Source organism: Neophocaena asiaeorientalis, unplaced genomic scaffold (assembly GCF_003031525.2).
Source record: "Neophocaena asiaeorientalis asiaeorientalis breed wild unplaced genomic scaffold, Neophocaena_asiaeorientalis_V1.1 scaffold597, whole genome shotgun sequence".
Taxonomy (NCBI): domain Eukaryota; kingdom Metazoa; phylum Chordata; class Mammalia; order Artiodactyla; family Phocoenidae; genus Neophocaena; species Neophocaena asiaeorientalis.
Window position 1 is genome coordinate 721,630 of NW_020172664.1, and position 13,426 is coordinate 735,055.

Genomic DNA, 13,426 nt, shown 5'->3' on the forward strand with positions numbered 1-13,426 from the left:
TGCATCAGCAGGCAGACTCTCAACCACTGCGCCACCAGGAAAGCCCCCTAGTAATCATTTTTAAAAGTAATCTCTGTTAAAAGTCCTCCTGCTGTTTTTGATAGTAAAGTTTTTGCATAATCAAATCACATGCTTCTTAATAACGCATAATATTTATTAGCTGATTTAACTTGCATTAGGATTATCCAGGTAGTTTTATAAATTGATAATTCTTTCAGTGAGAAGAATAGTTCTGAATGTAAGAATGTATTCTTAGTTACACATAAAATAATTGATTTCAGACTTGGGGGAAAGGATGGGTGTAGGATGACGATGTACTTTTAAGCTGCTACAAGTGGTGTGGTCTTCACTATTATCAAGGGTAAAAAGTGGAGGAAAGAAGCATTTCAGATGGAATAACATTTAACATCCTTTTTCTTTGTTTTTTATATAGTACTTACATACGTTACACATTCTATACTCTATTTACTCTTACATTAAGACATGTTGACGAGAGACTTTTGATCCAGGAAGGGATGTGAGGTGTGAATCACTATTATTAATGTTATGGGTTGAATTGTGTCCCATCTGAAATTCCTATGTTGAAATCCTGACCATGGTACCTTAGAATGCAGCTGTATTTGTAGATAGCACATTTAAAGAGGTAGTTAAGGTAAAATGAGGTCATATGAGTGGGTCCTAATCCTATATGAGTGGTGTCCTTATAAGAAGAATGAGGACGCAGACCCACAAGAGGGAAGACTGAAGACCAGTTGAAGACACAGGGAGAAAGAAGATGGCCATTGACAAGCCAAGGAGAGAGGCATCACAAGAAACCAACTCTGCCAGCACCTTAATCTTGGACTTCTAGTCTCCAGAATTGTGAGAAAATAAGTTTCTGTTGTTTAAGCCACCCAGTCTGGGGCATTTTGCTGTAAGTAGCCCTAGTAAATGAATACAGTTAATAAGAACTTTAAAAAAAAAAAAATTGGTGACTAATTTCAGGATTATATTATTTTTAATTTAAAACAAATTGGCACCAATAATGCACTTATTTTTGTCTTATTTTGCACTTCTGTTGAACTTTATTTTACCCTCAGGGCTTTTAGGCTAGCAGTATATTTTCTCATGCTAGTCACAGGGTAGCTTTTCTGAAGATTCTCTTACTCTGTTACTTGACGGTTTGATGAATGAAATTTGCTGATGTTCTTTTGAATGTTTTCTTGTTGTCTTCAAATGTAGAAACAATATTTGAAATTTAGACCAGTTGGACTGTATTACAGCATTAGACATGTTTTGGACTTTTTGTCATCACCACCACCTCCTGAATCTTCTGCAGCTAGTAAAAAGGAGAAAAGCAGTATTATTGGGAGTCAGTGGATATACAGTGTTTTTTCCTAATATTAGTGTAACTTTATAGCCTACTTCATAGTTTTAACCTACAGCAAGTACTAAGGGTTTGACCATTTAAAAACTTGAATTCAAAAAAAAAAAAAAAAACTTGAATTCATATTCAGAATTAGTCCATTTAGAAATCTAATAAATGATTAGCCAATTAATGTCTCAGTTTCACAGAAGAACCACTGAACTATGCAATCCGGGAATCTGAGTTGTTGCTTTGTGCCAAGCACAAAGCTTGTTGCCTGGAGATAAAATAATATTAGTTTACAGAGACTTCTCAGTGTAGTAGGAAAAAAATTTGGAAGTAATTTTTTATGTAAATAAGGATAGAAGATCCATATCCAATATACTGAAAACTAAAAAAAAAAGTTAGGAGCCACTTAAAGGGCTTGGTAACCTGTTCATCATAAAATTGAGGTAAAGATGAATTGTATTAAGAAATACCTTTTCTTTTCACTTGCCCAGTAAAAATGACCATTTTTGTTACCTTTTTGAAGTGCAAATCAGATGTTATCTCTTTCCTGTTTAAATCCCTTTAAGGATTTCCCAGTGCTCTCTGGAGGACAAATCCTTAGCAAGGCCTTCAAGGCAACACACTGTCTGGCAGAGCTGCCTGTATTCCCAGCTTCATCTGGCACTTTGCCCACCTTTGTAGCTCTCTAGACTCCAGCTACACCAGTTTTTAAGTTCTTTAATTGCACCAAGCTTATTTCCACTTCAAGGCCTTTGTGCACATTCTGTTCTTTCCTCTCCAACTCCTCCTCCTTTCTCTGCTTAGGCAAAGATTACATAGTCTTACGTTTTTAATAAGCATCCTTTAAGAAAGCCTTCCCAGTTAGCATAAGCATCCTTTAGGAAAGTCTTCCCAGATGCCTCAGGTACATACCTCACGCTTCCTCTGATAGTTATAATTAGATAATCAGTTGTTCATTTGATAGTTTGTCTAGCTCCCCCACCAGGTGGTAAGCTCTAGGAGATAAGGACCCCATGGTACAGACTACACACCCAATAAATATGTAAATGGATGTATATCCCAGAGTCAGTAACTTCTGTTTTTATTCTGTTGAAGGATATCCTTAACCCTTTAAGCAAAATGCTTTCTCCCTCTATGAATTCTTTAAAATACCACTAAATATAAGAACCATCTAAAAAGAATGTTGCATATTTTTTTTACAAGGCCTTTCCAGATAGAGATGATTTGTTAAACAAAAAGAATTTCTTACAAAACCTTTTGAGTGTTGAGCTCTTGAGACAAAATATAAAATCATGATATTAGTATTCCACTTTCCAGATGACGTTTGAGGCATCTGATGAACTAATAGGTGATCCTAAGCATCTTAACAGAGGCTTTCTGAAGATTATCTTCAACCTAACTGAGTGACTTTAGGAGTAGAAATTTCATCAGGATAAACAGCACTAAGTAGAGACATCTGAGGCATAGGCAAAGTCTCGGGGTGCCGGTCAAGTCACCCCAATCAGCTGACCAGCTTTACATCTCGGGCTTCCTTAGGTCTGGAAGTGAGGCTGGAGATCTGTAAAACCTTCTCATTATCTGGAGAGGAACATTAAGCTCAGACAGGTTAAGCAAGATGCCCAAAGTCTCACAGCTAATTCGTAATGTTAGGACTAAAATTATTTTCTCACCTAATCCTGATTGATCCCACTAATTGTATGGTTTTCATATTATTTCTAAAAACTCAGTACTCTGCAGAGGTACCTCAAGAGCCATATTCTAGAGTGGATGAAGAAACCTAACCCTAACCCCTACTTCAACTGGACCAATCAATTCCGTCTGGAATTACAAAGTAAGATCTTGTTTGAGGGGGATAAAAAAACCCTGAAAACCACTAATCAACTTGTAATTACCAGTCTGTGTGCAGTAAAGCAAATTTCCTGTTTGCGTTTACTTTTTATGCTCTTGTCGTGAGATTAAGCTCCGCTTGACTTTCAGCTACTTTACAAGAAGTCAAAACAGATTCCATCTTACCTTTTTCAGTCATATTTCCTTCTTCCTGCTTTTTCTTCTCTTCAGTTACCTTCATCTTTGCATCATACTCGTCAGCTAGGGATTTCCATTCCACTCTGTTATTTTGAAGACCATTCAGCATAGGTATGATTTCTTTGTGAAACCGTGAGAACTCCTAGATAGAATTTTAGGTCAGAAACTTCTTAGATCATATAGTTCATTTTTAGTACTTTTCATGTGCAGAGAAGGAGCCCTAAGGAATTATTACAGCGCTCAGAGCTGCTAGGATGAGATTAACTCGGTGCCTCAGAAGTGGGAAAGGTAACTGTCTTCCTTCCTGCCTAAGTCTGTTCCATTTGCTTACATCTGAGTTCTCACCTTTCATTCCACCCCTGAATGAGAGGTTAAGGTAATACCTCAAACTACCTTGGAGAAACAAGGACACCCCTAATGACTTTCCTTGAGGATGACTTTGATTTCGGTTACAGTTTGAAAGAAAAATTCTCATCCAGAAGATGATATGTTTCACTCAGATAATCAATTTGTTTACTTACCTTATATACAAAAGTACAAACAAAGTCAATAAATCCAACTTGAAGTTTAGGTAGTTCATCCTTTTTGTTTCTGTCCATCATAGGCTAGAAAGAGAAATAAATTCTTTAAAGATCTTTTCCTGAGATTCAGTGAAAAAGACTGATTTGTACGGATAATTTTAAATTAGTGCATTTTTATGTCGAGGTCTTTACAATTGGTTGTTGCTGCAGCACTGTTCTCTCCAGATCTCCTTGTTCCCAAAATTCATTTGCAACCAGAAGTGCTACCTGAAAAGAAGGACATGATTCATGAAAGTGACTTGTCTGTGTTTTATTGTGACATTTAAGGATACAATTTATAATTAATGCTTGAGGTGTTGTCATACCATGTGCTCTTTGGTTTTAAAAGGATGTCATTTACAGATGATATTTAAATGGGAAAAGGGTATTTCTCTTCCTACTTCACTGTGGTAGACTTATTCAAGGAGTGCCTATCTCCTATTTGCTATTGCCACCACCTCTCAACAATAAAAAGGGGAGATGGGAGATTGTAATTCCATTCCATTCTGCCTCATGCTCTAAAGCTTCCCAGAGCCTCCTCTTGTCCTGCTTATCTCTTAGCATCTAGCATGTATCTGCGTGTGTGTTTGTGCACATACGTGCACGGTTTAGAACACAACTTCACCTGATTATGGTGTGAGGATATTTGAGGGTTCGTTTACGGTTTTTTAAAAACCAGGTTTATTGAACACCTGCTAGCTGCCTTACATTGGCATGAGCCAGGCTTACAAAGAGGAGTAACATGTGACCTTTATCTTTAAGATGCTCACAGTCTAATGAAGACAGTCATGTAAACGATGTGTTAAGTGCTGTAATAGTAACAGTATGAACTGCTGTGGATCAAGGAGAAGGGAGAAAGATAAGGGAGGTTGCATTTATGCTGTATCATCAAGGATTACTAGTAGTACAGATAAAATTCAACATCCAGCTTTTTTTTTTTTTTTTTTTGGCTGCATTGGGTCTTCGTTGCTGCGTGCAGGCTTTCTCTAGTTGCGGCGAGTGGGGGCTACTCCTCGTTGTGGCGCGCGGGCTTCTCATTGCGGTGGCCTCTCCTGTTGCAGAGCACAGGCTCTAGGCGCGCGGGCTTCAGTGGTTCTGGCTTACAGGCTCAGTAGTTGTGGCGCACGGGCTTTGTTGCCCCGCGGCATGTGGGATCTTCCCCGACCAGGGCTCGAACCCATGTCCCCTGCGTTGGCAGGTGGATTGTCAACCACTGTGCCACCAGGGAAGTCCCCAACATCCAGCTCTTGTGTGAGTAGGAGCTTAGAGTGTGAGGCGGTGACATGGGAAAGAGTGAAAAGAAAGAAACTGGGGAGTAGGAGTTAAGGACAGGTAATGACAGGCCATGTAAGCTCTGCTGAGAAGTTTAACCTGATTCTCTGGGCCAGTAGTTCTTATTCTTGAGCCATAGGGTCCCTCCAAAGTGCATGAGTGGCACAAAAATGGATGCCAAGAGAAATTTAAGCTAAAGCAACTTTACTTTTTTCTCTTTTATAAAGTGATCTTTGTACAACTTTTTGTGTGAGAAAAATAGACTTTGCTTCTTTCTTTTAAAAAGGTTGAAAACCTCCAGCACTGGGGAGTTTAGAAGGCTTTTAAGCAATGCTGTGGCCAAGCAGAGGTCTATTTATAAGCAGTCCCAGAAGCAGCTCAGAGGAAGGTTGGAGAGTTCATGGTAAGAGAGGATCACTTAGGAGGCTGCCACCATAGTTCTGATGAAAGAGGGAAAGTATTAACTAAGGTGGTAGCAAGAGTGATGGACAGGAATGGTTTTGAAATGAGGGAGATGGACTCAAGCAAGACCCCAGGTTCTGGCGTGGGTGATGATGTCGACAAAGAATAGAGAAGGAAGAACAGGCAGTCAGTGCAGAAGGAGCACAAGTGTTTGGCTTGGGGGTTGATGGCTCCGATTATTCTGTCTTTACAAATAAAATCCACATTTATAGTTGAACCCAGTGAATCCTGGCATCTTCTGCTTAGGGTTTTCCCTGTGAATTAACTGAGGGAGAAAGAGAAGCTTCTTTCATCGATTAGTAAGAAACCAAGTGGTAAATGAATGGCTCCCACTCTCACTCCCCAAGGTTGGGGAAGAACTTCCTTGGAAGACGCCCTTAAATATGACCTCGCAGATAGTGCCATCTGGTAACTGACAGCACACTGAGGAGGAGACTGTAAGTGCAAAGCCACCCTTGACAGATGAAGGCACTAATGATTCATCCTTGTCTTGTCCTTTATCTCCTCTATTAAAAATGCAGACACTCCCTGAATAATTGTATATAAACTTCTTACAGCCAGTCCAGTGATAAAGGAATTCTTTTCAGAAAGCATTTTCTTTCTAAGGTTCCCTCTATTTGCCTTGTTCTGGGCCTGACCAAATGACCTATTGTCCCACTGACATTTGTGAGCTCTTGAAAGCTGTTTGCTTTTCTTCACTAACAGAAACCCAACAGGGAACATTGTACTTTTGTCTTAACTTCTTAAATTCCTTTTTTCTTCTTCGTAAATTATAAACCTATTGTTTCAGAGGACAAGACAAGGGTGATGAAGATAATTGCTTACAAAATATATAGTCATATAACTGATAGCTATCATTAAATTCTGAGGTTGCCTGATACATTCATGTTCTCTTTCACATGGGACCTAGACAGAGCCCGAGTATGCGATAGAAAAGGGGAACTACTCGCCTGACTTTGTACCTCCCAGGGCTTGGTTATAGCTGACAGGTCGCACGCAGTCATCATCATTGCCCTTTAAAAGAAAACAAAAAGTGTTAAAATAGAAATGTAAAACAAGTTATTTTTGCCAAAAGAGAAATAAAATTCTGACTACTCACATGATAATCTCTTTTTTGGTTGGATCAATGGTTACGTATTTGATGGCCTCTTCTTCAGTTTCCATTTTTTCACAGGCATCAACAATTTTTTGAAACATCGTTCTCTTCCTAAAAAAGATACAGCTGTGCAACAATTTTAGCATATAAGACCAGAGATTAAAAGTGTCTTTAATGCATGCTTTTCAGGTTTTATGTTCCCAGTTTTCATCAAATGTTCATGTAGTGGATCAAAGGGGCTAGGGGAGCAGAACAGGGAATGGCTGTGTAACTTTGGCATAGAAAGGGTTTAAGACAGAAAAAGCACCAGCCAGAAAGGGGAAAAAAACTGTTACGTTTGAATACATTAAAACTAAGTTACATGTGACAAAAAAAAGATAAAGGCCACAGGCTATGATGAAACACTGTAATGCATAAAACCAACAAAAAATTAGAAGCCAAAATATATGAAAAGATATGAAAATACAAGTGTGAATGGTAAGATACCATCTCACACTCAGATTAACAAAATAAATAGATTTAAATGAGCCCAGATCAAGAAGAGTCCAAATATGGGATAACAGGGACTCTTGTATGCTGCTGGTGGGAGTTTAAATTGGCATACCTACTCAGGAGTGCAGCAGATTTGCAATGTGGTATAAAATTTAAAATATGGAAACGCTACAACAATCCCATTTCTAGATATGTACTTTACAGAAACTCTCATATATATACAAGGATATACAATGTAGGCAGTGATGAAAAATTGGAAATAATCTAAATGTCCATGAATAGAAGAATGGCTAAATTATGGTATATTCACACAGGTGAATATACATTTAAAAAGAATGAACTGGATTTCCATTTACCACCAAGCTAAATCTTCAAAACATTGTGTGAAAACAAGCTGCAGAAAGGTATACACGGTATGATACCATTTATGGAAAAATTTTAAACACACTTAATGCCATATAAAAACATGAATACACAGCAATATCAGAGTGGTGGTATCTGCGAAGGAGAAGGGGAGAGGGTTTTCATTATAGAGTGGGCATGGGATGCCTCAACTGCATCACTTTTTCCCCTTAAAAAAGATGTAAGACAAAATCTTAGCATTTGTTGAATCTGAGCTATAGCTATTTGGATATCAGTTATGTATTTCTAAATAATCTGTCTTCATGTTTGAACTATTTAACATAAATTTTTAATGAAGAAGGATCAGAGAGGCACAATTTAATACTGCCCATCCAAGTTGTTAAATACTTAGCTCCTATAACTAGTTCACCTTGTTCTAATACATTTTAAACTTTACAATTCACCGACAAGAAATTGTGCGGAAGCTTGGAGTATCTGGCCTCCTTGGTAATCATTATTATTATAAATAGGGTAGCACTCTGCTGTATATAAGTCCACATTTTTTGAGTTTGTTAATGTGCATCAGTATCACCAAGACTTTTCATCTCTCGGACTCTGGCAGGATCACGTGTCTGAGCCTGCAACTCTAAACACCAGATTGTGGACTACGATGGATTAATTCACCAGGACAAAAGTCACCTCGTAAGGTTTTGTAGCGTCGCTCTTCTGGCAGTGCACCTACCTTGCTGCATATTCTTTAATTCAAATTTCTTCAGATAAACTAATATTAGGGGCTTAGGTTTTTAAAATATGTTTCCAGATGTCTAGTAAATTCATTATCAGGCATCTTAAGGGTATTCTATTGATAATACAAAAAGAAAAGAAGTGTGTGTGTAAATAAATACCTTTTAACTTTAAGGCAACAGACCATTTACGGAAGGCAGAACCACACAGAGTACAAGGGAGTTCTGTACTTACTTGAAATATAAAGCCAGGTCAGTTGCTATTATTGCAACTTCAAACAAATGAATAACTGTTTCAAACTGGCGTTTATTTAGGTTCTGGAAGATGTTTAAACTCTGTAAGATGAAAATTCACAATAAAGTGCCATCATTAATTTGCCTTTGATTCAACATACAAACCAAACAATGCTTAATAACATATAGATTATCCTATTATAGAAAGAAGAAAAACTAGGTCTTTCACTTTTTTTGCTTTCAGTTTTCTCTCTTGGATTAGGTTACCCCTCTACTGTACTTTGAGTAAGGTATTTAAACTATAAAAACGGGTATCATTAGCAAATATTCAGGTAATCAATGTATAAGATTTTGGAGTAAATAAAAGTGTTTTCTTCCAGGACCATTTCAACAAAAACAATTGATTTTTTTTTAAATTTTCTGTAGTAATTGAGGAACCTTAATAAAGCATATCTGGTATTTATCCAATTGTTAGACATGTTGAATTATTTACTAGATAATTTCAGAGTGATTACAGAAATTGCTGGAAAACTTTCAGAAGCTGCAGGTTACAATAGTACTCACATACACATAGGAAAAAGTAAATTCTTCCAAGTTGTTCTTAAAATGATGTCTTGCGATTATATTTTACAAAGACTTAACTATACCTTTCTTCAAAGAGTTTCCCACTAATAATCTCTTCATACATGGATCAGCCTCAATTTTTAGTGTTCTAGAAAATGACAGTGTAAATCTGGGAGTGTTTTTTAAAAGGTATGATATTCCAAAAACACCATTTTAGGAATACAGGCCAAAGGACAAATGTATAGTGGGTTTTGCCAAATGAAGTTAACAGTTATGAAATACAGAAAAATTCCACTGGAAAGGAGGAAACAGTCTATTCACCTATGTGGAGATAGAGGCAGCATAATGTAGAAGAGAATACTGGGTCAAGCACCAAACAATAATAGTAAACACTCACCTAATGCTTACTGCTTCCCGGGCACTGTTGTAAGTGCTCTATGAACACTCTTAATTGCACAACAAACCACAGCATAGAGAGGTTAGGCAATTGCTCAAGGTTAAACAGCTAGTACACAGCAGAGCAGGTATTTAAACCAGTGCAGCAGGGCACCACACTGCCTCTCAGCAAGGAGCCCAGGTTCAGCTCCCAGCTTCCCCACTTGGCAGTTGTGTAATCCTGAACACCTCACTTATCTGTATTTGTTACATCAAATGGGGATAATAACAGTTGCCCTGCTAACTGCCTAGCACTCAGTCTGTGATCAATAAATATTTATGGAATGTTGATGCAAATGAGATAACTGGGAATGCATTTCAGAACTATAAGTTGCTACAAAATATACTTAAATTATTTAATTATTATATATCAGTATTACTGTTATATAAAGTTTTGAGGTAATTCCCAGGTAAAAATAGAATTGCAAACCCAAGACCAAATACAGCTCTGTCATTCCAGGAGATTGAACTATTAGCAAGAAGTAGACTAGAATTATGTGTTACTGTATACATAATACAAACCTCCATTTAAGTCATCTTTTTTTTTGTTTGTTTTTTTTTGCGGTACACGGGCCTCTCACTGTTGTGGCCTCTCCCGTTGCGGAGCACAGTTTCCGGACGCGCAGGCTCAGCGGCCATGGCTCACGGGCCCAGCCGCTCCGAGGCATGTGGGATCTTCCCAGACCGGGGCACGAACCCGCGTCCCCTGCATCGGCAGGCGGACTCTCAACCACTGCGCCACCAGGGAAGCCCTAAGTCATCTTTTTATAACAGCTTCCATGACAAGAAAAATGGTATTGTACACAGCAGATATAAATAGTAGAAAAACAAGTTGTAATATTTGTTAAAATAATGAGTTCATAATAGCTATATTTTTAAATTGATAGAAGAACTGGCTGTTGGACACTATAATGAACAAAAAGAAAGTTTGTCTAGATCAAAATTAATGTCTTATTTGAGACAGTGCACAGCAGCCCCTTGGGCATAATCTCTGCACCAAATTGTCTGGATGCAGGTTATTTTTAACCTGGTCTGGATTGACCAGGAAGAAGGAAGAGTAAGTGGGCCATTTGTCATTTTAATCCCACTTAACCTGCCCCTGATTTTGGTACACTGGTGGCCTGCCCTTGGACTGGTGGGGACCCAGTGGCATATTTACATCACTGAGTCACTGCCTTTATCTGTTCACTGATACACGTTATCATGTTCCCAAAATAATGTGTATTATGTAATTCCGACACATACTCCGTAGATCCAGTAGCACTTAAAGTCATCCTAGACTGCTGTACTAAGGACAAAAAGTTGGGGTCGTGTGGAAATGCCTTAAACTTTTAGACAAATTAATAGCACATGAAGTCATTTTAATCATATACTGAAAAATTTGCTAAAAGAGTGGATCTCAGGTGTTTTCACCACACACACACACAAAAAGGTTAATGTAAATTAATGACTAGTAATCATTTTACTATATATGTATATCAAAACAGCATGTTGTATACATTAAATATATGTAATTTTTAAAAATTAAATATAAACTTAAAAAAAAAAGAGCCAAATAAAAACATTATAGAATGGGGAGAGGGGGCACACAAAGCAGGTTGCTGAGTTTAAATAAATAATCCCTTAGGATAGAACTTGAGTCTACCAAACGCCAGACTGTACAGACAACACAACCATCAACCAAGTAAATCAGTATTTTTTATGCACCAGTTACTTTAATACAGGTACTATTTTTAAACCTGGATACCTGTTGCTATTTGCTAAATATATGTGAGAGAGAAAAGCTATATATAAAGAGATAAAAATAAATATAACTTAATACTGTTAAACTTCATTTAAGTCATACCTTTTTCTAATCCAAAATAATAAAACAGCTATATTAAAGCAGATTGTCAAAAGGTCTTTCACTTTACAAAGTAAATCAATACTGGATTTTTTAAAAAGATGATTAATGTCACACTTTTAAAATTAGTATAATTAAGAAAAAAGTGTACACTCAACCCTTTTCAGTACTGCTTCCTTTGTTGATAGCACAATATTCCTTATTTTCACTCTTCTCACTCATTTTCACTTTCATCTAAAAACACTGTAGAGGCCTCTAATTGAAAAACCCTTTCTTAATATTCTATTTTCTCTTTTCCTTCTCTCACAGCTAAGATTCTTAGAAGAGCTTCTAAGTGGTTTCTTTTTCAGCTGTGGTTATAGATTCACATAAAAGATCCTGTTTCTGTTTTGTATTAGTTGCTAGAAAGCTCTTGACCAAACCTGTGGCCCGTATCTAATAAATGTTTATACTTTTCACCGTATACATTTTGGGCCTTCACCATACGTCATCTTATTTTTATATTCCCATTAGCCCTCATTTTTTTTCTTTAATGTTATATTTTTTGGACACTCCATTAAAAACATTTTGGAACAAGTTGAGGATTAAACATATATACATGCATGCAGGGTTTTTTTGAGTAAGCAAAGGCAGAGCCAGTGATCTTTTAATCAGAGCAAGAGGTCTTAGGATGTGGACAGCACACGGAAGGAAGGATGTCCCTCAAAAATCCAGTTTGACAACAGAGCAGCAGCAGAAGAGGAACTGATGGGAAAGCTATGCTGACATATATCTGCACTGACTCCTATTACTTAGTTGTCTGTGCCAAAGAGAATGCCCTGGGTAACAAGAAGTGATGGCAGGAAGTTTGGCATCGATGGCCGGATCCTAACACACAACCTGTAGCTTCAAGGGCTTTGGTTAACATGAGCCTTCCCAACTTCTGGAAAGCCCAAATTAAAGAGGGTGTGTTCCCCAGACCAAAGAAATAGAATCAGTGAGGCAGTGTTTGAGACAATAAATAGGAAGCTGGGCTGTCCTCAGTGCATTTCTGCCCGTCCTCACAGGATTCTTCGGCAGATGGCAAATTCCATTAAGGAATGAGTCGTTTTCAAAACAAACGACTGCATAAAACCTCTGCATAAAGACCACAAGAACACAAAATCTATGGACTCAATGCAATTGCAACCAGAATACCAACAGGTTTGTGGATATGTGTATATAAATTGACAAACTGATTTTAAAATTCAAATGAAAATACAAAGGCTTAATAAAAGCCAAGGCAGACTTGAAGTAGAACAAGGCTGGAGAATTTACACTGAAAGAAATTAAGGTTTATTATAAAGCTATAGTAGTTAAGATGGTATGATACTGACAAAGGAGAAACTGATCAGTGGAACAGAATAGAGAGTATGGAAGCAGTCCACCTTATTTTATAATCAGTTACCTGATTTATGACAAAAGGTCTCACTGAAGTGAAGTGAGAAAAGGGTGGCTTTTTTTTTTTGTGGTACGCGGACCTCTCACTGCTGTGGCCTCTCCCATTGCGGAGCACAAGCTCCGGACGCACAGGCTCAGCGGCCATGGCTCACGGGCCCAGCCGCTCCGCGGCATGTGGGATCTTCCCGGACCGCGGCACGAACCTGTGTCCCCTGCATCATCGGCAGGCGGACTCTCAACCACTGCGCCACCAGGGAAGCCAAGGGTGGCCTTTTTAATAAATGGTGCCGGGTCATCTGGATTTCCACCTGGACAGAAAAATGTATATTGATCTCTACATCAAACCATATATAAAGATAAGTTGTGGACTTCCCTGGTGGCGCAGTGGTTAAGAATCCGCCTGCCAATGCAGGGGACACGGATTTGAGCCCTGGTCCGGGAAGATCCCACATGCTGCGGAGCAGCTGAGCCCGTGCATCACAACTACTGAGCCTGTGCTCTGGAACCTGTGAGCCACAACTACTGAAGCCCGCACAGCTAGAGCCCATGCTCTACAGCAAGAGAAGCCACCACAATGAGAAGCCC

The 13,426-nt window shown here is 38.3% G+C and overlaps 1 protein-coding gene across 2 annotated transcripts in view; it reads right to left on the reverse strand.

Moving 5' to 3' along the window:
* The window catches only part of PDE6C (phosphodiesterase 6C), a 59,513-nt gene continuing 46,087 nt past the window's right edge, over positions 1-13,426 (reverse strand). The window contains exons 16-22 of one of the 2 annotated variants that reach the window (XM_024739554.1): positions 8,582-8,682; positions 6,773-6,880; positions 6,624-6,687; positions 4,093-4,167; positions 3,901-3,984; positions 3,368-3,521; positions 1-1,318 (exon numbers count right to left, since the gene is read on the reverse strand). In XM_024739554.1, the coding sequence (XP_024595322.1) occupies positions 1,257-1,318; positions 3,368-3,521; positions 3,901-3,984; positions 4,093-4,167; positions 6,624-6,687; positions 6,773-6,880; positions 8,582-8,682 (648 nt within the window). In that variant the 3' untranslated portion in view covers positions 1-1,256. Of the gene's footprint in view, positions 3,522-3,900; positions 3,985-4,092; positions 4,168-6,623; positions 6,688-6,772; positions 6,881-8,581; positions 8,683-13,426 lie in introns of both variants that reach the window. The other variant, XM_024739553.1, reaches the window with a different exon arrangement.